Here is a 26,191-nt window from a genome sequence, read left to right on the forward strand (position 1 = left end):
GGAAGTGTACACAGTAAAGGATGGATTTTACAGTATATAGATCAACAGATCTTTTTCTTTTTTTTTTTTTTTTTTTTTGCAAAAGCCAGTAATTCCCTTTCCACACTTTACTGAATGTCCTGCTCTCAGAGGGCAACTAGTTTTAACTCTTTTAACTGTATCTTTTGGTATTTATTCTTTGCCTCTAAATCATGTGCTTCATTTGCTGCTTGAGTTTTCACTGCTAGGCATTATCTCTGGGCTTCCTGCCGTGAAGACTGTTTAGCTCTCTCGTGCATATTCCTCCTTCCGCTCTCACATACACGCACCTGCATCCATCTCATCCTCCAGTCTCCCAACAGTTAAGTCATAATTTTGGCTGGTTCCGTATATTGGATGCATTATGACCATGTAAATAAAATTTCAATGAGCCATGTTGTACACTCACATTACTTTTTTCTTGTGTGTTTTCTTTGTGGTCTCTGTGCGATTAATAATTTTACTTTTTACACATGCTTAATTTTCTATATAGTTGGCACCAGTCGAGCCCCACACCCACATTCTCCCCTGGTTGTCTCAAGTTCCTCACGATATATTCATACACATCCAGTAGTCCCTCAGCTGTGCCTTCTTGAACCTCTCTCCAGGAATGTTCTGTCCTGCTCGGGTCTGGATGGTGTGTCTCTGTGCTGAGTGCACATCTGTCATTCTGAGACATCTCTCCTCATTATCCTTGGGATGCCTTTCAACTTCTTTTGGGGTGTGAACCCCTTTTTCCTAGATCACTTGATCTCTTTCAAGGTTTACTCCCATCAGTTCTGTCAAAAACATCCTCCAATAGTTTCCTTAGAAAGAGGACATTAAAACTTTTTGAGACCCTGAATGTCTTAAAGTGCCTTTAATCAACCTTCCCATTTAATTGATAGCTAAAATAGTTATGGAATTCTGATTAGAAAATTCTCCCCCAGAATTTTCAAGGATTTTTGCTCCATTGCCTTCTGTCTTCCATTGTTGCTGTGTTTTTTGTTTTGTTTTGTTTTCAGTTTTAATATTTTTTTATTGCAGTTGATTTACAGTGTTGTGTTAATTATTCTTGCTGTTGAGAAGTACAGGCATTTCCATTCCTGACCCTTTGTATGGGACCTGCCTTTTCCTCTGGAAGCTTTTAGGTTTTTCTTTGTCCCCAGTGTCATGAAATTTATAAGAATATGTCTGGATACGGAAGTTTCATCCTTTGTGCTGGACTCCCCCTTTCCATTTGGAAAATCAAACTCTTAATTCTAGAATTTTTTTTTTTTTTTTTTTTTTTTTACTTCTCTTGCGTTTTCTTTATTGTCTTATTTCTGGAACTCTTGTTATTTGGAAGTTAAACCTCCTGGGTTATTCTCTAGTTTTTATGCCTTTCTTCTCTGATTTTCCATCTGTTTGCCTTTTCTGTTTTACTCTTTAGCAGATTTCCTTAACTTTGTCTTCTAAGCCCCTCTTTTGAATTTTCATTTCTACTGTTATATTTTTAGTTTCCAAAAACTCTTTCTTAGTCTGAGTCTTTAAATAGAAGTTTGTTCTAGTTTCATAGATATAATCATCTCTTAGCTTTCAACTTTAGGTGTTAGTCATAATTGATTTTTTTCTGTTTGTTTTGGTCTCTCATTTTAGAAGTTTTCCTAAGATGCCCAAGGAACACTGCTGTGCTCAAATTTAAGAACAGGGCATCAAAGAATCAACTGGAAATTCTGTGCTCATAGGTACAGCTTGTCCCCTTTGGGTCTCCCTGTAGGACAACCTCACTGGACAATCTACATAGGAAACCACCAAAGTCCTTATCTTTGGGTCTTTTCTGTTTGGTGGTCAGATTCCCCAGAGAAGAATCTTCCATGCTTGACACCTGGATGATATAAACTTAGCTACCAAAATTCTAGGATGAGGAAGAGAGCTAGGGGCTCAACATTTAGCATCCTTTCTTCTCTCTGTCCCTGCTCTGCATAGCATCCCCTGGTCAGATGCCCTCTGTTTTGTTGCCTGGAGAGACTAAACTTATGGTCTCACACCACACGGGAAAAGGATGGCCACCTTGTGGCTTGATGTAGTGGAGGGGAGGTGGAGGGATCTAACTATGAAACAGACTTCTAACCAAATCTCTTGTTTTTAGTCCCCCCTTCACCTTCTTCTTCAGAGGTTTTGTGAGTCCCCTGTTTTGCTCTGCACTTTCCCTACTGCTGGCTTGTTTATTCGGCTAAGTCTCCAGTCTAAGTCATCTACTCTTTCCAGCTCCCAGATTTTGTTGCTCTCATTTCTAGCCTGTCTAAAATGACCCCCACAACTCATGACTGTCTGTCACAGCACCCTCTGTGTCCTCTTCTGAACAGCCATCTTAACCTGTAATCATTTTATTAATTTCTTTTCTTATTTATGACCCATATCTGCTACTAGACTCTCAGCACTGAGGAAGACCTTGTTTGTCTTGTTCTTACTTATTCCTCATGGCTATCACAGCACCATACTGTGGGAGGGATTATAGCACAGGGCCTAAGAATATAGGCTGTCGGGAGTTCTGGGTTCAAATCCCAGGTTCACCACTTTTTGTAAATATATAGCCGTGGAGAAACGATCCACCTATGGGTCACTTTTTTTCACCAGCAAAAGTGGGAGGATATCCTCTCCGCTGAAGTTTTTGGAATGATTGGGCTTCCCTGGTGGTGCAGTGGTTAAGAATCCACCTGCCAATGTAGGAGACACGGGTTCAATCCCTGCCCCGGGAAGATCCCACATGCCACAGAGCAGCTAAGCCTGTGTGCCACAACTACTGAGCCTGCACTCTAGAGCCTGCGAGCCACAACTACTGAGCCTGCATGCCACAGCTACTGAAGCCCACGTGCCTAGAGCCCACACTCCGCAACAAGAGAAGCCACGACAATGAGAAGCCCACGCACCGCAACAAAGAGTAGCCCCCGCTCGCCGCAACTAGAGAAAGCCTGCGCACAGCAGTGAAGACCCAAGGCAGCCAAAAATAAAAACAAATAAATAAATAAATTTTTTTAAAAATAAATAAAGTTTTTGGAATGATTTAATGAGATAGTCTGGGTAATGAAATAATGCTGAGTGCATGCCTGGCACTTGATAAGCAACCAATAAATGCTAAGTTACGTAAGTGCAGGATTTTTAAGAAATGAACGATTAAGTGCCCCAACATTTTTTGGGTTGAAAATATGGTCACTGTGTATGTACTTGTGTGTGTGTGTGTGTGTGTGTGTGTGTGTGTGTATATATATACATATATATATATATGTATATATATACACACACACACATATATATATATGTATATATATATATATATAAAATACTTGGATGAGTTCGGGGCATGCACTTTTGTCCCCTTTTATTCAATGAATAACCTCAGAGTCCTCTGTTGCTTTTTCCCCAACAGGATTTCCATCACAAGGGTCACTGCTGACATCTCATTGGCCAAACGCTCTGTCTTGAACAATCCCAGTAAACACGCCATAATAGAAAGATCCAACACAAGGTCAAGTTTAGGTAAGTGTGTGCATCGCCGATGAGCTGAAGCCATTTAAACCCTTCTCTCCTGAGGCTGCTGGTGAGCAGATCTAACTAGATGATAATTCTATGTGTCATAGCGCAGAGACAATACAGACACGTGTCACCAGTAGCCACTGCTGCCGTCTTAGTGATTTCATGGTATGGAAGGATTTGTTTTGAAAGTTTTGAGTTAAAAATTCCACAGGCTGTCAGCATGAATGTTTTGGCTGTGGTCTCTTTTCACGGACGTGAGCTCTGGTGTCTGCAGACTCTAAAAACTCCTGGCTTTGCATCATTGTTACCACAAGCAATGTCATCAGCCTCTTTAAGGCCCAGTTTCTGTTACCGAACCAAACTTGGGTCCCCTTGCCTGCATGTGGTGAAGCCAGTCTACTGACATCAGGTTGAGGTGAAGGAAAGTACAGCATTTATTGCAGGGTGCCAAACAAGGAGAACGGGCAGCTCATGCTCAAAAGATCCGAACTCCCCAATGGCTTCCAGGGAGGGGGTTTTAAAGGCAGTGTAAGGGAGGGGGCCCTAGGGTGTGTGATCAGCTCATGCACAATTCTTGGATTGGTTGGCATCAAGTTTCAAGCACCATCAACCTTCTGGTTTCAACCTTCTCGTTCTTGCTGTCAGCAGTTTTCATCTGGAGGGGGTCTGCTTGCTTAAAAACAACTAAGGGATATGTGTCAGGCCTTTATCTCTATCTTGCAGGGAACTGGGAGTTTGGTGGCTCTGCTATGTGGTGGATTTATAGTCTAAATCTTTACCAGTTTTCCAGCCTAACAGCTATTCTTTGTTTTTACATCTTGACATTCCTAATTATTAACTCTTGAGCCAGCCTTTAGAGACTCAAGGGAGGCCTGGGAGACTAAAGCAAAAGCCTTTGACTTCAAAGGACAGGGATATGGGGCTTGTATACGGTTTCATTTCTTCATCTAAACAGCAAAAGAGAGAGAATAGTAACTAACTGTAGAATTATTAGAAGGATTAAACATAGTATGACTTCCATAAATAATGGCTATGATCCCAAATCCCTTAATACTTGAATTATATCAAGAAATATAATTGTATCGTAGTGATAGCAATATTTTTGTTTCATTTGTAAAAACAATTTGGAGATTTTAGTTAACATGTCTACAGGGTTGTGTTTGAACACTGTGTATTATCATGTACTAATTTGATCAAGTGAAAGAGCTTTGGCAACTATTTCATCTGTTTGGCACCTGCTTGAAGTTTTAGATTAATTGCTGTTACACATGTAGCTTACTGAGCATTAGGTTTCTATTCTTATAAAGTAAATTTTTTTATGGTGTGTGAGATCTTTGATCTTTGAGAAACTGGCTTTTAGCGTCAAACTTTTTAGTTAACTCTGAAGTATATTCTATAAAAAATAGAGAAACTATTGAAAACAATAACCCTTATCTGTGATGAGTATAATACCTTATAGAACCCAGTTTTGTTCCCCCAGCAGCCCCTCATTAACTAAACTTCAGTCATCCAGCTTTAGAAACATATTTGGGGGGTGGGATCCTACATTTTGTTTATAGTGATTTCCTATCCTTATCATCTGTGACCCTTAAAACTCTTTGTATACATTTTTGATGCTCACAGTAATAGTTACAAAATGCTCATTCCATTGTTTCAACTGATGAACGAAGTCAGGTAATTTGTTTAGACTCATCATTTGAATCAATGGCTTCACAGATTCGTGTTGGTTGCCAAGGCTTTTGTGAAACTACCAACTATATATTACTGTTCAGTGACTCCTGCACTCCATAGTAGTGAGCATACACTAGACAGTGACTATCATGCTAAAGTCTGGGAACAAAAAAATGAAGGAGCTTGTAGCAATAAGACCAATAAGTTGTCAGCTCATTGAAATGGAGGGTGATTGGGAAAGCTGTTCGTGCGTTGAACTGCTTGCTGAAGACCTAAGGCTGCAGGAAGGTGTAGCCACCCAGAACAGCTTCTCCAAGGAGCAAAGCCCGAGCTGAGACCTAAAACGTGATAGGGTTTAGCCAAGGAAAAAGGGCAACAGAGTGAAGGGCATGATAGGGATTTCAAGAGCCACAGAGGCTTCTGGAAAACATACGTGCTTTACTTTGACAGAGTGTATGATTTAAAAAAGAGAGAAGTGGGAGATGACACCAGAGAGATAAGGGGCGGGGATGGGGTGGGGGGGATATTAAGGAATTTGGGGCTTATCCTTAAGGCTCGACGGAACCATGACTAGATTTTAGGCATTTATTCATCCATCGACGAACACTTGAGAACCACCCATGTGCTGGGCATCACTGTAAGTGCCGGGGACACAGACGTGAAGGACAGCACATCCTCACGCTCATACAGCTCTCATTCCACAGAGAAGGTGTGGACAGAAGCTAATAGAAGTAGCTGTAGACAGATAACAGTTAGAGATAGTCAGTCAGTGGTTGATGAGTCCTGGTAGAAGCAGCAGGTAGAGAGTCAGCTGAGGAGGAGGGTGTGATTTTATATGGGGAAGTCAGGTGAGACCTCCCTGAGAAGGTGCCATTTTAGCAGAATCATTTGTGTTGTGAATTCTTTAGCCTTGCAGCTACCTGAGAAAAGAGAGAAGTTCTGGGCAGAGGGGGCGATAGGTGCAAAGGCCCCGAGGTAGGAGTGTGTCTGAATGGGTTGGGTTGAAGGGGTAGCAGGGAAGCTGGTGTGACTGGAGTGGAATGATCGGGGGGGATGAGGTCAGAGAGACAGTGGAGGGCCTGATCAGGTAGCACTTTTAGGCCTTTTATCGTGGATGTAATAGGAAGATGCAGGGAAGCAGAGAGGTGACACGAGGTGACGTACATTTTAGAAGGATCACTGACAGCACTGTGGAGAAGGGAAAGGAACAGGGCAGGAGTGAGGTGAGGGGAAATTTAGATTCTGTTGAAGCAGCTTCAGAGAGAAATAGTGCACTCTGCACAATAAAACTGGCACCTTTACAGGCTCACAGATACAAAGAACAAACTAGTGGTTACTGGTGGGGAGACGGAAGGGGGGAGGGGCAATAGAGGGGGAGGGGATTAAGAGGTAGTACAAACTATTAGGTATAAAATAAGCTACAAGGGTCTATTGTACAACACGGGGAATAGAGCCAATATTTTATAATAACTATAAATGGAGTTAACCTTTCAAAATTGTGAATCAACCTATTGTACACCTGTAACTTACATAATATTGTACAGCAGCTATACTTGAATTTTTTAAAAGTGGTGCCTTTAGAATAATCCCTACAGCAGGGTGGAGGTGGGACAAAGACCTGGACAGGAGGTCACCTAGGACACTTGTCTTCATTCAAGTTAGAGAATAAGAGATGCCTTAAATAAGACGGTGGCAGAGGGAAGGAGGAGGGTAGGGGTCGGGGAGGGGGATAAGGAAGATGACGGCTCCGTTTGTACACATGCTGGATTTGCAATATTATGGAACATCCAGATATCCAGCAGGAAATTGTACACACAGAGCCGGAACTCCACAGAGGGGACAGGGCTTAACATGCAGTGGATTCTCGGTATTCATGGGAGTTATGGTCTATGAAGTCACCGCAAACACTGAACTCGTGAATCCCAAGCCACTGCTTCCGGGGGAATGCAGAGTTAGGTTCCTGCAAGCCTCTGGTCCCCACGTTTTCATCCACTGACCCGTACATCACTTGGTTGGATGCATGTTTCTATTTAAAGACACCTGAATTGATGGATATTGTTGATCCCTTAACATGGAACTCACAGCTACCAGCTCTATAAATCACGCCTGAATAAAGCTCAGCGAAGCTTTTTCTCCATAAGGCATATTTTAGCCTTCTTGCCATCAGGAACACTAGATGGTACTTCAGCCCTACATGTGGAGGTTGTTTTCAACAGTGAAATTTTTAAAAGGCACAAAAACGAGAAGAACCTGGCACTAAATAGACCACAAGAAGAACACAAGTTTACAGCATGAGAGCTGAAACCAGAGGGCAGAGCGTCAACTTGTTTGACCTCAGCTGAGAATGTGTGCATTGAGGGACTCCAGTGTTCTGCCACCACGTGCATGTGCGTCCTGAATGACTGCAAAAGCCTTGGGAACAAGAAGAGCTGCCAGGGACTTCCCTGGTGGCACAGTGGTTAAGAATCCACCTGCCAATGCAGGGGACGCAGGTTCGATCCCTGGTCCGGGAAGATCCCACATGCCGTGGAGCAACTAAGCCCGTGAGCCACAACTACTGAGCCTTGCGCTCTAGAGCCCGTGAGCCACAACTACTGAGCCTACGTGCCACAACTACTGAAGCCTGCACGCCCAGAGCCCATGCTCTGCAACAAGAGAAGCCACCGCAGTGAGAAGCATGCACACCGCAACGAAGAGTAGCCCCCGCTCACCGCAACTAGAGAAAGCCCGTGTGCAGCAACGAAGACCCAACACAGCCAAAAAAAAAAAAAAAAAAAAAAGAAGAGCTGCCAGAGCAGGACAGGGAAAACCATGGAAGAGAAGGGCCACAGTGAGGAGAGAGAAGGTTTAGTGTTCCAGGTGCTACAGAAAGATCAAAGAAGACAACGACTGGCCATATCCATTGATTTTGCTGACAGGGAACTTCCATCCTTGACTTAGAGCTCTGCTCAAACAAAGCAGGGGGATTCAGAGGGCAGAGTCCTTAGACCATGTGGAAGGTGGCCTGGGGCCAGAGCCCAGAGGATGGGTAGGGGATCCACACAGGCATACGTGTCATCTGTTCTCCTAGGAAATGCAATATGCATGCGTGCTTTCTAATAGTTTCTAAAGAAGGGGAATGTGTTGTATGTATTATATATTAACTAATTCTTTGTAAGTATGAGGATTTTTAGTTTTTCCTAGGGTAGTACGAGGAATACATGACTGTACAAAGAAAAAATATAGCGGTAGGAGAATGGTCAGAGGATTCTCTCTCCCCTGCCAGTAAAACATGTTAAATAACATGTTATGGGTGTTAGGTGGACCCTATAGGAAACATGTTCTAACTTTGTACAAAACTGATACTTTAGTACTCCAGGTATGTAAGTATATGTGTAGATGCTCTTTGTTAAGACTGTGCATAGTTCTAAATGCTACCATTTTTCCTGTTTTTTGCTTTGTAAATTTTGCTGTCTTTATTTTATTCTTCTTGCTTTTCTTAAGTCTTTCCTATCCTTCTTACTGATTTTAAACTAGCAGTTATTTAGTCTTTGAGTCCATTTCCCATCTCTAAAATGGTGATACTGTCAAGATATCTCTTAGGAGTATTGTGAGAAGCACATGATACAGTTTGTGGTATGTAGTAGCAGATCAGTTTATGGTGGCTGCTATTATTAGTAGTTTTAGTTCTAATTTTTCAAACACAGTGCATAGGTTATATAATTCTCTTATTTTTTACTCATTAACTAAAGTATATAAGATGTGAATTTAGATCTGATAAAAAGAACTATATCTTAGAACTGAAAAATTTAATAACTAGTAAGTAAATAAGTAGCTAAATTAAAAAACAAACAAACCTCAAGAATGGAGATGACAGAGGAAAGAGTCAATGAACTCTGAAAACAGATCAATTGAAATTATCCAATCTGAACAACAGAAAGAGAAAGATTGAAAATAATAACAAAAAAAAGCCCCAGAAACTTGTGGAACAGTTCCAAAAAAATCTAGCATCCATGTCATCGAAGTACCAGAAGGAGAGGAGAAAGAGTGTGGGGCTGAAAATATACTCGAAGAAATAATGGCTTAGAACTTTACAAGCTTGGCAAAAGACATAAACCTACAGGTTGAAGAAGGTGAGCTAACCTCAAATAGGAGAAACCCAAAGAACTCCATGCCTAGCCATGTCATAACCAACCACTGAAAACTAGCCAAAGGAGAAAATTAAAAGTGAACAGAGAAAAATGACACATAACTGATGGGGAAACAATTCAAGCAACTGTCAGTTTCTCATCAGAAACCATAGAGAACAGAAGGACGTGGAACAATCTGCTGAAAGTGGTGTGGACTCAGAATTGTATGCTCAGCAAAAAGATCCTTCAGGAATAAAGGAGAAATTAAGACACTGTCAGGTGATAGAATCCTAGAAGAATCTGCATTGCCAGCAGACCTGCTCTGTAAGAATTACCGCTGGAAGTCCTAGAAAGAAATGAAATTATGTCCGAGGGCAACCTAAAAGATCATGAATGAAGTAACCGAAATGGTAACTGTCTGGGTAAATGTAATAACCTAACCTAACTCTGTTGAGTTCTTTAAAATATGTTTGACAGTTCAAAGCAAAAAGTATAACATCGTCTGATGAGATTTTTCAATGTACGTGGGTATATTAGAAGACAATTAAACAGAAGGAAGGGAAAGCAAAGGGATCTATCTATATGGCCCTATAATTTCCAAATGAAGTCATAAAATATTGATCCTAAATAGATAATGAAAAGTTAAGTATACATATTGTAATCCCTAGAGCAACCACTAAAAAAAATGATTGGAAGAGATACAGTAAAAAAAAGAAAAAAAAAAAACAAAACCACAATAGATATATTCAAATGGAATACTGAAAATGTTTAACCCAAAAGATAGCAGGAAAGGGGAAACAGAAGAAAGAAAAACAAAGGGTATAAACAGAAAGCAAATAATAAAATAGTAGGTGGAAATTTAAACATATCCATAAATACAGTAAATGTAAATGGTCTGAACAAACCAATTAAAATACATTGTAAGTATGGATTAAAAGAATGTAACCCAATTATATGCTGTCTACAAGAAACTCATTTCAAATATAATGATATATGTAGGATAAAAATAAAAGGATGAAAAGATGTATGCCATGCAAACACTAGTCAAACGAAAGATGGAGTGGTTGTATTAATATCGGACACACTAGACTCCAGAGCAAAGAAGATTACCAGAGGTAAAGAGGGACATTCATAATGATAAAAGTGTAAATTCACCAAGAAGACAGAATGATCCCAAGTATGTCTGCACCTAACAACAGATCATCAAAATATTTGAAACAAACTCTAATGGAACTGAAAGGATAAATCCACAATCATAGGGAGAGATTTCAATACTCCTTTCTCAGTAATCTATAGCAGTAGTAGACTGAAAAATCAGCAAGGATATAGAAGAACTGAACAGCATCATTGGCCAACTGTATTTAATTGACATTTATAGAGCATTCCATTCAACAAAAGTAAAATGCACATTCTTCTTAAGTTCACATGGAACATTCACCAAGATAGACCATATCCAGGGATATGAAACAAACCTTAACAAATTTAAAGAATTAAAATCTTGCAGAGTATGTTCTCTGACCATAATTGAATTAAACTAGAAACCAATAACAGAAAGATAATAGGAAATTCTAGAAGTACTTTGAAATCAAGCAGGATGCTTCTAAATAACCCACAAATCAAAGAAGACATCTCAAGAGAATTTATAAAATATGTTGAACTAAACACAAATGAAAATAACAATATATCAATTTGTGTGACACAGCCAAAGCAGTCCCTAGAGGGATACTTACAGCATTAAATGTTCCTATTAGAAAAGAAGAAAGGTCCTATGTCAATAATAAAATCTTAAGAAACTAAAAGAGCAAAATAAACCTAAAGCAACCACAAAGGAGATGATTTTAAAATGAGCAGAAATCGGTGAAATTGAAAATAAAAAAATTAGTAGAGAAAAATCAATGAAACCAAATGCAGGTTCTCTGAAAAGATAAATAAAACTGACAAACCTCTAGCTAGACTGACAAAGAAAAAAGAGAGAAGACACAAATTACCGCATAATGAACAAGAAAGCAAGTAACACTACACGCTTCCCCACAGCCATGAAAAGTATACAATTCTACAAACATAAAATTGACCATTTAGATGAGATGCACCATTCCTTGAAAGCTACAAATGACCAATACTCACCCTCGATGGAATAGATAAACTGAGTAGTCTTGTAACTATTTTTAAAATTAAGTTTGCCGCTAAAAATTTTACAGAAAAAGAAATTTCCAAGCCCAGATGATTTCACTGATGAATTCTACCAAACATTTAAAAAAGAAATAATTCCATTTCTACACAACATCTTTCAAAAAAGGGGAGAAAAACACTTTGCAACTTATTTTATGAGGTCCCTATTACCCTTATACCAAAATTGAACAAAGATGGTACAAAAAGAAAAAAGAAAAAATATATACTTTGCGCTGGCGAGGGTGAGGGTACAGAACAGCTGGAACTCTCACACATTGCTGGTGGGAATGCAAAATGGTACAGCCACTCTGGAAAATCTGTCAGCGTCTTAAAACGTTAAAGATACACCCACCTTATGATCCACTCACCCCACTAATAAGTATTCACCCAAGAGAAAAACAAAAGTATATTGGACATAAAGATGTGAACACATATGTTCATAGCAGCTTTATTGGCAGTAATCAAAAACTGGAAACAACCCAAATGCCACGAACAGGTGGATGGATAAACAAATCGTGGTATATCCAGACAATGGAAAATCACTGTGCTATTGGTATACACACTGATGAATCTCGTAAGAATCATGAGTGAAAGAAGTCAAACTAAAAAGAGTATCTACTGTGTGATTCCATGTATGTAAAACTCTGAGAAAAGCAAACTAATCTAGAGCCACAGAAAGCAGATCTGGGACTTCCTGGGCTTGGAGAGGCATGCCAGAAAAGGGTAGGAAGGAGAGATTACAAAGCAGTGCAGGGAAACTTGGGAGAGTGATAGATATCTCACTACTTTCGTTGTGTTGTTGGTTTTGTGGATGTATACAAATGTCAAATTTTACATAACTGTCCATTTTAAATATGTCCAGTTTAATGTTTCATAAAGCTGTTTTTAAAAATATAACCTTCCATATGATCCAGAAATCATACTCCTAGCTGTTTACCCCAGAGAAATCACATAAATTCTTACACACAAATGATTATAGAAGCTCTATTCATAATAGCTGAAGCCTGCAAACAACCCATATGTCTTTCAGTGGGTGAATATATGAACTGTGGTATATCTATGCAATAAAATAGTACTACCTAGCAATAACACGGAACAACTATTGCATCACGCAACAGCTTGGGTGAATTTCAAAGGTCTTATGCTGAGTTAAGGATGCCAGTCTGGAAAGGTCAAATACTGTATGGTTCTGTGTATATGACGTCCTAGAAAAGCCAAAACTCTAGTGACAAACAGCTGTGGTTACGTGGGGGAGGGTGTGAGCACAAAGGGATAGCAGTTTGGGAAGCGATGGAGTTGGAGGTTACACAAATGGGTACTCGCGTGAAAATCCATATAGCTGGACACCCCTCAAAAAGTCAATTTCACTGCACATTAATTCAATCTTTTTTTTTCTTTTTTTCTGGGCGGGGGGGGGGGTCGCCCTGTGCGGCTTGTGGGATCTTAGTTCCCCCACCAGGGACTGAACCCGGGCCCTTGGCAGTGAGAATGCAGACACCTAACCACTGGACCGCCAGGGAGTTCCCCACTGCACATGAATTTTAAAATTAACATAAAAACACACTTGAAGCTGCTTCTATAGAATTGTGAGAAATAAGCATTGTAAGAAAAGCAGTTGGAGAAGAAAATTCGCTTTTCCCTATCCCCCGCCAGCTTCTCAGTGTTTTGGTGCTATCAACTGGGGTTTTTCCTAAATTATGGATCTTTTTTTTTCAATAATTAATTTAATTCCATTTAAAAATTTAAATGCCATAAAATACCCTGCCCTGACCCACAGAGTCCCTTCAGTGGCCTCGACCTCTCTCTCTGTCCCCACCACCTGACTGAACACAGCCCCCCAAAATCTAAGTTTTCCAAACTTAGTGTCCCCATTTCAGTCACTATTATTCACTCTCCAGCTGGCTCCAAATTTGTTTATAAAGAAGTTACCAGTAACCTCCCTGTCACTAGTCCAGTGGACATGTTGCAGTCTGTTTTACGTGACGTTGCAGTGACATTTGGAGGACATTTGTCCCCCTCTCCTTGAAGCACCCCTTCTCTTGGATTCCTCAACAGCACTGATTCTGGCCCTCCTGCCTTTCCTTTTTTTGCAGGCTTATGCTATGTGGCTTTTGAATGTGAGTTCTTTTTTTTTTTAATTTTATTGACGTGGAGTTGATTTACAATGTTAATTTTGCTGTTCAGAAAGTGACTCAGTTACACATATATATACATTTTTCATATTCTTTTCCATTATGGTTTATCACAGGATATTGAATATAGTTCTCTGTGCTATAGAGTAGGACCTTGTTGTTGATCCATCCTCTATATACTAGTGAGTTGGCAGCTGCTCATCCCAAACTCCCATTCCTTCCCTCCCTCACCCCCCTCCCACTCAGTAACCACAAGTCTGTTCTCTATGGCTGTGAGTCTGTTTGTTTCGTAGATAAGTTCATTTGTGTCGTATGTTAGATTCCCCATAGAAGTGATATCACATGGTCTCTGTCTTTCTCTTTCGGACTTACTTCACTCACTGTGATAATCCCTAGGTCCATCCATGTTGCTGCAGATGGCGTTATTTCATTCTTTTTAATGGCTGAGCAATATGTATATATACATGTAGGCCACATCTTCTTTAGACTGTGAGGAGTTCTTAACTGTTCCTCTTGGGTCCTCTCTCTGGTCCCTCTCTCTCAGCACAACTATTCATACCACTGGCTCCAGTTACTTCCTATATGCAGAGAGCTCACAGTTTGTATCCCAAGCTGACAGTGGCTTTCCACTCCAGTTATACATCCTACTTGACGGTGTTGCCTTGTATATTCCTCAAACTTAGCACATGCTAAAGAGAATTTATCATCTTTCCCGTGTTCTGATAATTTCCCAGGGCTTCTTATCTGAGTCACAACAGTCGGGATGCTCATCTCCGTTTTGAGAACCAGGAGACTCTGTAGCCCTCTTGATACGTGAGCTCCCGCACTTCCTTCCCCAGCACATCCCCAGGTCTTGTCAGTTTCGCCTCCTGAATTTCTGTCCCATCTGTCTCATCACGTGCAGTGTTTACACCACTGCTCCAGTCCAAGGGCCCCGAGGCACCGTAAGTGCTTCACACCTATTTTGACCTGCATCCCTTAGTTCTTCATGCCACAGCCAAAAAAATCTTTTCAAAGAGCAGATCTGTTCCGGACACATCCCTGCTTCAAACTGTAAATGTCTCTGCACTGTTCTCGGACGACAGCAGAACTCCTCGACCTGGACCTGGCCCTGGACTCCAAGTGTCCACAGCTCTTAGCCTCACCTCACACTGCTCTGCCTCGCTCCTGCCACTTAACCCACACCGTCTGCACTCACCTTCCACGGCTGCAGTAACAAAATCATACAGACCAGGAGGCGGAAACAAACTTATTTCTCACATTTCTAGAGGCTGGAAGTTCAAGATCAAGGGGTCAGCAGGTCTGTTTCTCCTGAGGCCTCTCTCCTTGGCTTGCCGACAGCCGCCTTCTTGCTGTGTCCTCACATGACCTCTCCTGTGTCTGCACCTCCCTGGTGTCTCTCTCTCTCTCTCGTCTTATGAAGACACCAGTCACACTGATGTAGCCCACCCCATCCTACTGGCCTCATTTTAGCTTAATCACCTCTTTGAAGGCCCTGTGGCCACATACAGTCACATGGATGGGAGCCCACCTGTAGGACCACATTTAACTTTACCTCTTGAAAGGCTCTATCACCAAATAGGGTTCCATTCTGAGGTACTGGGGGTTGGGACTTCAACATAGGAAATTGGTGGGGGGAGGACACGGTTCAATCCATAACATTGCCTTTCACTCAGTCCTTTGTCTGCTGCGGGGCCTTTGCACCTGCTGTTCCCTCCTTTCCTGACACCCCCTTTGAATCATGGGAAGGGCCGCCATGGTACCCTCACTGCGTGAGTGCATTATTGATGCCTGTCTCCCCCACTCGATGATAAGCCCTGTGAGCTCAGAGATTGGATCTCTTTTGGCTCATTATTGCTTCCCCGGTACATCCCACACTGACTGGCACAAAGTAGGTGCTTAGTAAAAAAATATGCGATAAGTGGGTAGTCACACCTTGACACTGCCTCTCTCCCCGAATGCACCACACCTTGATTTTCTGTCCTCTGTGTTTATGCAAACTTGGAAAATGGCTTTGCATTCAGTGTTTGTTGTACATCACAAATCTGCATTTTCTCCAGGGAAAACAAGTTATTCTCTATCGTGGTATTCTTTTAAGCTGTAGTTTTGCTGACATTAACGATATATTAAAGTTGGGGGGGTAAGAGAATTATTGCTGCTATATTGCCCCATAAGAGGATAAACTGTCTGTATTAAAGTATCAACACTCCAATCTTTGCTTTTATTGAAGTCAGTTTTTCTTACCCTTTAAACCAGTTTCTATGTAGCATATTTTCCTCAGTCTGCACAATAAGTTCTCTGCAATGTTGCTTTATTTTTAAAGAGTATTAGCATTTCAAAGATCTAAGTCAAATTAAAGCAGTGCTTATGTTCCAGTGTTTGTGAACTGCTGGAAAGTGTATGCTGGAGGAAAGGTAAACCAGACACTGAGTTTGGGGGCAGAAACAACTGCTAAGAACTTCTTCTTTCAAGCATTACTTATTATCCTGGAAGTTCTTTCAACCCAAGGGCAGGTAGGGGCAAACGGGGGAGTTTATTTTTTATTTTAATATTTACTTGTTTTGGCTGCCCCAGGTCTTAGTTGCAGCACGCAGGATCTTACTTGCAGCATGTGGACTTCTTAGTTGCGGCATGCGAGCTCTGAGTTGTGGCACGTGACCTCTGAGTTTCGGCACGTGGGATCTAGTTCCCCGACCAGGGATGGAACCCGGGCCCCCTGCGTTGGGAGCACAGAGTCTTACTGGACCACCAGGGAAGTCCCGGGGAGTTTACTTCAAAAGCATCGTTTTCTTGTATACATTTAGTAAAAAATTAGAGAAAATTTACCTCAAATTTAATAGACGAGATCAATTACAGCAATTATTTCTTTTATGAAAGGATGAAAGATCCTGTATATTGAAGATATAATTTGATAGGATGAAAGATCCTGTATATTGAAGATATAATTTGATAGGTAAAAATTTGCTTTATACATGAGATTTTAGAAAACTTTCATTGCATAAACGAAAGTATAGTATGTTGCATTTGGAGTTGATTATGCTAATGTACCACTGTGTGACATCATGAAAAAAAACCTGAAAATTTTGTAGCTTTAAGTACATACTCAGGTTTTTGGAGTGGTACAGGACTTCTTTGCCTGTATGGATGGCTTTATATGGGCTCAAAAAACTTCTCACCTTTTTTCTCAGTTGTAATATTGGTCAAGCATCATAATTTAAAATATCTACATTAGCTATGCACATAAATTACATTATAGTCTTAGAAGCAAAAATATTAAATTAAAATAGTAAAGGGCCTGGTAATACAGTTATTTGCCAATTCCAAATCCAAACTTTTAAAACTAATAAACTCAGACACTTAATAAAATAATAAAAAAATAATATTTATAAAATAATTCACCTCAGAGTTTCTTTAATCTGCCCAACTTTATACTGTCTGCAAATTGTGGCTTGGTTTTACCCCAAGCAATTTTCCAGGGACAAATCAATTTAGGAAACTATGCTACATCTTTGCACCCGTTTGTACACAACTCTGCGGTTGTGGGATCTATTTGTGTCATACAATAGCGAAAACTATGTACTGAAAGTGGGAAAATATCAGCAAATAAGAGAGTAAAGGAAGTGAAGCTAGATTTAGCCATGCACATGGCAACAGTTGTAACTGACAGATAACACACAGGGAGCAGGGGAAGGCATTTACTTTGTATATTAGCAACTAGGTGGTCAGATAATAATGTTTACAACTTGGTAAATGTTGTTAGTCCAATTGAGGAGTCAGCTGAGATAATTTGTTAAAAGTCTGTCTCTTTCACCTTGTCCTGATGGAACTGTTCTGTCTCTAAACTGTGGTGATGAATACAGGAACCTACACATGATAAAACTGCATAGAGCTCAGTACACACACACACACACACACACACACACACACACACACACACACACACACACACACACACACACACACACACACACACACACACAGATGAGTACATAAAACTGGGGAAATCTGAATAAGATGGGTGGATTGTATTAATATCCTGGTTGTGATATCGCACTACAGTTTTGCAAGATGTTCCCATTGAGGAAAACTGGGTAAAGGGCACAGGGTTCTCTGTTATCTCTTACAACTGCTTGTGAACCTGCAGTTATCTCAACAGAAGCGTCGATTAAAGAAAAGTTCATCATTTATGTTGGTAGCACCAGGGACTGTGGAACGGGGATGACACACCAGAGAGGGCACCCCTTATTTGCTTCTCAGGTGTGGTCTCCAAATCAACAGTATCAGCATCATGGGGGCAATAGTGAAGACTGAACATTCTCAGGCCCCATCCAAACCTATAAAATCAGGAACTCTGGAGGTGGGACCCTACAATCTCTGGTTTAACAAGCCTGCCTGGTGATTCTACCATATGCCAGAGTTTGAGAACTACCGATCTGGTTCAAGCCCATCACTGTTCAGTGAAGGATCTGAGAGCCATAGGAAGTGAAGGGATCTATGTAGTGTGGGTAAGGCACCTACTAACGAATAAGGCTAAGGCTAGACCCTGGGTGTCCTGACTGCCACTCCAGGATTTTGTCCATTGAGCAGTGTCGTGATGCTAATTACATCTCTGCCTTCTCTGAGGAAGAGAAAAAAATAATTTATGGAGAATGAAGGGCGGATGATATAGACTCTAAAACTAGCCTTGCGAATTGATGTGAAATTTACGGGACTATTGATGTTTTCAATCTCATTTCTTCCCTCCTCGTGACCTATCCATTACCAGCGTAGCTATGTCTGTCTTAATAAATTAGCACTTTTTGTTCCACAAGATTGCTCCAATGGCGCAGCTATAGCAATATTTCTACCCAAAGGGAGTTCTTCATCTAAATATATTTTGGCAGTCAAATTCATTATTCATGTTTTTGAAGATTTATTTAATGAATTTTTTTCTACAACAGCAGCTTCTTTCTACCTAATACATAGTCAATTAAAAAGGCAAAAAAATGTTACATTATATATATATTGAATGATTATATTTTTTCTTTGCCTTTTTAACACATTCTTTCAACACAGTTTTTGAGTGCCAAGCATGTACCAAGCACTGTACTGAGGGAAGGAATGGAAGTAATTATGTACTGTTGCCAGTTTTCTATCAGTTCACTGCCTGTTGGAAAAGTTTTCAATCATATCATCAAAATACAATGCAATAAATGTTAACAGAGGTAGGCACAAAGCAATACTTGACATTTATTAAGTATTTACTCTGGGCCAGGCACCACAATAAATGCTTTGCACGTTGGCTCACTTAGTCCTCATTTCCATTTTCCAAAAAAGAACACTTAGGGGGCTCCAAGAAATGAAGCCTGTCACCCAAGGATCACACACTCTATGAAGTGAGGAAGCCACTTTGGTGCCTGGGACTGGGTGCCCAGAGGCAGACCTCCCTGGGCCTGGGGAAAGGAAAAGAGGCTTAGAGGGGGCTTTACAGATTTCGTTTTTTAGGATAAGTAAGGAACTTGTCAAAAGTAGAATTCTGTGCTTAGTGATTATGAAATGGCGTTGGAATTACCATTACATCACTGATACCAGAGCCATCGCAAGTCTTATTAATTCTCGACTGACCGCTTGGATGTCGTCCAATGCTAGCTACAAAGTGTAACAACCGCCTGTTTTTACAGTATTGTTCAATTATAGAAATGTCTTTCCAAACGAACGCACTTCCCTTCTTTCTCATCTTCCAGAAAACATGATTGTTTCTGAGCTGAGTTTTTTTTTTTTAGTTGAAGTACAGTTGATTTAACAATGTTGTGTTAATTTCTGCTGTACAGCAAAGTGATTCAGTTATACATATATGTACATTTTTTAATATTCTTTTCCATTATGGTTTATCACAAGATATTGAATACAGTTCCCTGTGCTATACGGGAGGACCTTGTTGTTTATCCATCCCATATATACTAGTTTGCCTCTGCTCATCCCAAACTCCCAGTGCTTCTCTCCCCCACCACCCTCCCCCTTGGCAACCGCAAGTCTGTTCTGTGAGTCCATTTGCTTCCTAGAAAAGTTCATTTGTGTCATATTTTAGATTCCACATGTAAGTGATATCATATGGTATTTGTCTTTCTCTTTCTGACTTACTTCACTTAGTATGATCATCTCTAGGTCTATCCATGTTACTGCAAATGGCATTATTTCATTCTTTTTTATGGCTGAGTAGTATTCCATTGTATATATGTACCGCATCCTCTTTAGCCATTCATCTGTTGATGGGCATTTAGGTTGTTTCCATGTCTTGGCTATTGTGAGTAGTGCTGCTATGTACATAGAGGCGCATGTCTCTTTTTGAATTATAGTTTTGTCTGTGTATATGCCCAGGAGTTGGACTGCAGGATCATATGGCAACTCTATTTTTAGCTTTTTTTTTTTTTTAAAGCTATTTTTACTTATTTATTTATCTATGGCTGTGCTGGGTCCTCGCTTCTGTGTGAGGGCTTTCTCTAGTTGCGGCAAGCGGGGGCCACTCTTCATCACGGTGTGCGGGCCTCTCACTATCGCGGCCTCTCTTGTTGCGGAGCACAGGTTCCAGACGCGCAGGCTCAGCAGTTGTGGCTCACGGGCCTAGTTGCTCCGCGGCATGTGGGATCCTCCCAGACCAGGGCGCGAACCCGTGTCCCCTGCATTGGCAGGCAGATTCTCAACCACTGCGCCACCAGGGAAGCCCTATTTTTAGCTTTTTGAGGAACCTCCACACTGTTTTCCATAGTATCAGCACCAGTTTTAATTCAATGGCTGTTAAGTGACTGCAATTTGGACAGGTTTGAATAAGGCTTTTCAGTTTCAGAAATGAACATCAGCTGTCTTTGACATTTCTTTTTTGAAATAAATTCTAAGCATGATGTACTCTGTCAAAGAAAAACCACTAGTATGGATACATTTCTTTTTGAAGCATCATTTTTACTTGGAAGTTAAAAGGATTTTCTTCATAATTCATTGGTCATCTTTTTTTAAGGTTTACTTACTAATATGTTGCACTGGGATTCTGAAAAAAATCTCCTTTAAATTTTAAAATGAATATCTCATTTCCCCCCTTAATTTAAAAAGTGTTAAGATATTTGTGTATGTAAGAATACTAGAAGATATAAATATATGCATATATATACACATATATACATGATACATATATTAAGAAATTGACATATGTTGATAGGAGTAATTTTTGGATACATAATAAGATAATGGATTATTTTCTTTTATGTTTATCTGTTACTCAGATTTTATGCAATGAACAAGTATTACATTTATAATCTTTTTTTTTCATAGTATTCAAACCGCTAAGAAAAATGAAGTTTTTTTAAGGTGTGGGACTCTGTGTGATTAACTGTTACTTAACTGAGTACATGGATGAAAATCTTTGTGATCAAATTTCTTTTCATTGAGACATTCCTGAAATATACCATTAGACTATTTCAGGTATACAACATGACTTGACCCATGTATATATTGTGTTATGATCACAGAAAGTCTAGTTACAAATTTATGTACAAACAGTTACGAGTTTTTTTCTTGTGAGGAGAACTCCTAAGATCCACTCTCTTAGCAACTTTCAAATATACAGTATTAGTAACTATAGTCACCACGCTGTGCATCACATCCGTGGGACTTACTTGTGCTTTTGACCACCCTCACCCACCCCCCACTTTCCACCTCTGGCTACCCCCAATCTGTTCTTTTTACCTATGCTTTTTTTTTTTTTCCTCCAATTCCACATTTCAGTCAAGATTCTATCACTGGATCCCATGGTAGCTCTCTTTTTAATTTTTGGAGGAACCTCCATATCATTTTCCATAGTGACAGCACCAGTTCACATTCCCACCAACAGTGCAGGAGGGTTCCCTTTTCTCCACATTATCACCACAGCACTTGTTATTATCTTTTTGATGATAGCCATCCTAACAGGTGTGAGGTGATATCTCATTGGGGTTTTGATTTGCATTTCCCTGATGGTTAGGGATGTTGAGCACCTTTTCATATACCTGTTGGCCATCTGTATGTCGTCTTTGGAAAAATGTCTATTCAGGTCTTCTTCCCATTTGTTAATTGGACTGTTTGGTTTTTGCTATTAAGCTGTAAGAGTTCTTTATATATTTTGGAAATTAACTCATCCTATACAAGCATGCCTCATTTTACTGTGCTTTTCACTTTATTGCACTTTGCAGATATTGTGTTTTTCACAAATTGAAGGTTTGTGGCAACCCTGCCTTGAGCAAGTCTATTGGCACCATTTTTCTAACATTGCTCGCTTCGTGTTTTTGTGTTACATTCTGGTTATTCTCACAATATTTCAAACTTTTTCATTATATTTGCTATGGTGATCTGTGATCAGTGATCTTCATTACTACTATGACTCTCTGAAGGGTCAGATGATGGTTAGCATTTTTTAGCAATCAAGTATTTTTTAATTATGTACATGGATTTTATAAGACATAATGCTTTTGCACACTTAATAAACTACAATTTAGTGTAAACATAACTTTTATATGCACTGGGAAACCAAAAAGTTCATGTGACTTGCTTTATTGTGGTAGTCTGGAACCAAACCTGCAATATCTCTGATATATGCCTGTATATATGATTTGCAAATATTTTCTCCCATTTGGCAGGTTGCCTTTTCATTTTGTTGATGGTTTCCTTTGCTGTGCAGAAGCTTTTTAGTTTGATGTAGTCTCACTTGTTTACTTTGGGTTTTCTTGTGTTTGCTTTTGGTGTCAAATCCAAAAAAGCATTGCCAAGACAAATGTCAAGGAACTTACCACCTTTGTTTTTTTCTAGGAGTTTTATGGTTTCGGGATATACATTTAAGCCTTTAATCCATTTTGAGCTGATTTTCATGTATGGTGTAAGATAGTGGTCCAGTTTCACTCTTACGCACATGGCTGTCGTTTTCACCCAGCACAATTATTGAAGAGACTGTCCTTTTCCCCACTGTATGTTCTTGGCTCCTTTGTCATGAATTAATTGACCATATACGCATGGGTTTACTTCTGGGCTCTTCTAGTCTGTTCCACTGATCTATGGATCTGTTTTTAACGCCAGTACCATACTATTTTATTATAGTTTTGTGATATAGTTTGAAGTCAGGAAGCATGATTCCTCCAGCTTTGTTCTTTCTCAAGATTGCTTTGGCTGTTTGGGGTCTTTTGTGATTCCATACAAATTTTAGGATTGTTCTGTATCTGTGAAAAATGCCATTAGATATTCGATAGGGATTGCAATAAATCTGTGGATCACTTGGGTAGTATGGACATTTTGACAATATAATTCTTCCAATCCATGAGCATGGAATATCTATTTATTTGTGTCTTCAGTTTCTTTCATCAGTGTCTTACAGTTTTCAGAGTACAGGTCTTTCACCTCCTTGGTTTTATTTATTCCTAGGTATTCTTTTTGATGCAACTGTAAATGGGATTGTTTTCTTACTTCCTCTTTCTGATAGTTCATTATTAGTGTACAGGAACGCAACAGATTTTTGTAAGCTAATTTTGTATCCTGCAACTTTACTGAATTCGCTTATTAGTTCTAACGGTCTTTTGGTGGAGTCTTTAAGAGTTTTCTGTATATACTATCATGTCATCTACAAACAGTGAGAGTTTTACTTCCTTTCCAATTTATATGCCTTTTATTTGTTTCTTGCCAAACTGCTCTGGCTAGGACTTTCAATACTATGTTGAAAGAAGTGGTGAGAGTGGGCATCCCTGTGTCGTTCCTGATCTTAGAGGAAAAGCTTTCAGCATTTCCATTGAGTGTGGTGTTGGCTGTGGACTAATCAAATTTCTTAATGCTTACAATAAATACTAACTTAGATCAGAACTTGACTGTTGGGGATCAGTGGCTGTGAAAACATTTTTAGGGCACAAAGCAGCAAGGTTATATTGGAATAAAATTTTAAAGAGCACGAGAAAAGAGAGCAAATAAGAGTGTCAGTAATGTTTTAGAACTCTATTGTGAAAGAAATGATCAAAAGGCCACTTTTATTTCTAAAACTGTTGTTTAAGGGAATTCCAATATATATGAAGTAAAGAATGTTCTAGGAAACCTCAGGTACTCATCACCTAGTTTCAACTATCATCTATTCATGGCCAGTCTGGTTTCATTTCCAGTCTTCCCCCTGCCTTCCTCTCCTGTCTCTGAATTATTTTGAAGCTAATCCCAGACATCATATGATGTTATCTGTAAATGTTTCAGTATGTATTTCTAAACATTGAAGACCCTTTTTATTTAAACCATAATGCCATTATCGATAGGCCTTAACAGTACATCCCTAATATCATCAGGTTGCCACTCAGCCATGTATCATTTCCCAACTGTCATGTATTATACATATACACACATACATTTTATATATGTAAGTATTCTATATATAAACATTTTATTCACTTATATGCATTATATTCACTTTATGCATTATAAATATATAAATTACTATTTGTTTGAATCAGGATCCAAATAAAGTCCATACATTGCAAATGTTTCCTAGGTCCTTAAATCTCTTAATCTAGTTTTCAATATATCTTTTTTATTTCCTTGTAATTTTTTGAAGAAACTGGGTCACTTATTCTGCAGGGTTTTCAGAGAGTGAATTTTGCTAACTGCATTACACTGGCATAGTTTATATATAATTGTCTGTTCCCTGTATTTCTTATAAACTGATAGCTCCAGAAGCTCAATGGGTTTTTTTTTTTTTCCTTTTAGCAAAACTATGTCATGGGTGGTAATGTGACCAATTATTTTAAAGCCAGTATCTCAAGTGGTTTGGGCCCTGATTTTAAAGACAGCCAGGTTGAATGAAAGGACTCTAGTCATAACATACTGTGAGGCAGACAATAGTGACTTGCCTTTTCTGGAATAATGTACTAGTTAAAATTATCTCCAGGCATCTTCTGCATGGATGCAAATGCGTAAGAAGAATGAAATGGTATTCTGTAGGTCTAGGAATCTCATGGAATTGGCCCTTCATGACTGCAGTGGGGACTGTAAAATACATATTATGCTTTATAGACCTATGATGTCTAGTAGTTTCTGGCTATTTTACTTATTTAAATTAAATTTCAGAAATTTATTCATTCATTCACAAGTGCTACATTTCAGGTGCTCCACAGGCATATGAGGGTTGTGGCTACCATACTGGACAGCAGTGGTACAGAAATGGAGAAGCAGATGAAATGCATAAAATTTCTTTGGCATTCACGTAGATTTTTGGATGTTTATATAGTTTGTATTTCTGTAATGCTGTCTCTAATATATAACCGCCCTTTTAAAGCATGAATGTTACAGGGCTGTTCTGTTGTTGGTGGGAAATATGAGAAGCGTGTTTTTGGACAAGTTTGTTGTAGACACTCTTAAAATCTCTCCAGTTTTCTGTTGTAGTTCAGCTTGGTAATAATAAGCATCTCTAGACTCTATCAATCATCTCCAGAAGGGGTACCAATAGGTGGCATATAAACACAGATAAGCGTGACAGGAAGGCTGGTGATGGGTGCTAGGCTAGTGTGGTCAGAAACAAACACAGGGAAGACCTCTCTTCAAGTTTCTATTTCACAACACTTTAGTGAAATGACCTAATGGAGTGAAGTTTTATAGCACCAAAAACACGTCAGCACAGAGAGCCAGAAATGTTGACTCTCACAAACATCGTGTTTGTTTGTTAGATGTCTGGTTGAGAGAGGAATTCCCTAAATGCTAGAGGTATTGTGAAGGAACGGCTCTCTCCAAAGGATACCTGTTACCAGCTCTCTTACCTGTTGACATCAACCTCACCTACCTGAGTACCGTTTTACTTTGTCTCAATCTGGTCTAAAAATGCTGTACGTCAAGTAATCAAACTCTGCTTAACCTTTTACAGCGGAAGTTCAGAGTGAAATTGAAAGGATTTTTGAACTTGCAAGAACACTGCAACTGGTGGTCCTTGATGCAGATACTATTAATCATCCAGCACAACTTAGTAAAACCTCTCTGGCCCCTATTATAGTGTATGTCAAGATTTCTTCTCCTAAGGTAAGTAGGGTTGTTACTGTTTGCTCTGTAATGGAACTTTACTAAAATGTGTATTTATAGTCTGCTTTCCAATTATAAACTGGCTGTGTCTTTATCCATCACAAAGGGTCTGAAGAGAGATGTGGTAGCCGAGAATTGTTAAGATTCATATAAGCGAGCATGATGATGAGTTTCATGGCTTAGGAGAGTGATTCCCAAAGTGTGGTCCATGGATTCCTGGTGGGGGAGGTTCTGAAACACTTTTAGAGGGTCCATGAGGTCAGAACCATTTCCATGATGATTATTATCTAAGCATTATCTAATACTCAGACATCCTCCCCCTTTTTCACTGGTTTGACCTTTGCACCAATGGTGCAGAAGCAGTGGTGGGTGATGTCTAAGCAGGAATCAAGACCACAGTAGCAGTAGCAGCTGTGGCATTCTCCCTCCCCATGCACTCCCAGGTTAAAAAAACAAACAAACACACAACCCAGTTTCACTTAAGAATGTCCTGATGAAGTAGTAAAAATGCTTAAATTTTGACTCTTCAGTACAAACCTTTCTAATATTCTATGTAACGAAATG

At 39.6% G+C, this 26,191-nt stretch overlaps 2 protein-coding genes across 9 annotated transcripts in view; one reads left to right on the top strand and one right to left on the bottom strand.

Moving 5' to 3' along the window:
• Positions 1–26,191, top strand: part of CACNB2 (calcium voltage-gated channel auxiliary subunit beta 2) — a 416,172-nt gene that overhangs the window by 385,890 nt on the left and 4,091 nt on the right. For all 8 annotated transcript variants that reach the window (XM_068562066.1, XM_068562101.1, XM_068562091.1 and 5 more), the window contains 2 exons: positions 3,407–3,516; positions 25,476–25,627. In XM_068562066.1, the coding sequence (XP_068418167.1) occupies positions 3,407–3,516; positions 25,476–25,627 (262 nt within the window). The remainder of the gene's footprint in view (positions 1–3,406; positions 3,517–25,475; positions 25,628–26,191) is intronic.
• NSUN6 (NOP2/Sun RNA methyltransferase 6) overlaps positions 1–26,191 on the bottom strand; it is a 111,939-nt gene that overhangs the window by 1,285 nt on the left and 84,463 nt on the right. The gene's annotated exons all lie outside the window — the stretch shown is intronic.

This window comes from Eschrichtius robustus, chromosome 1 (assembly GCF_028021215.1).
Source record: "Eschrichtius robustus isolate mEscRob2 chromosome 1, mEscRob2.pri, whole genome shotgun sequence".
In the NCBI taxonomy this organism is placed as follows: domain Eukaryota; kingdom Metazoa; phylum Chordata; class Mammalia; order Artiodactyla; family Eschrichtiidae; genus Eschrichtius; species Eschrichtius robustus.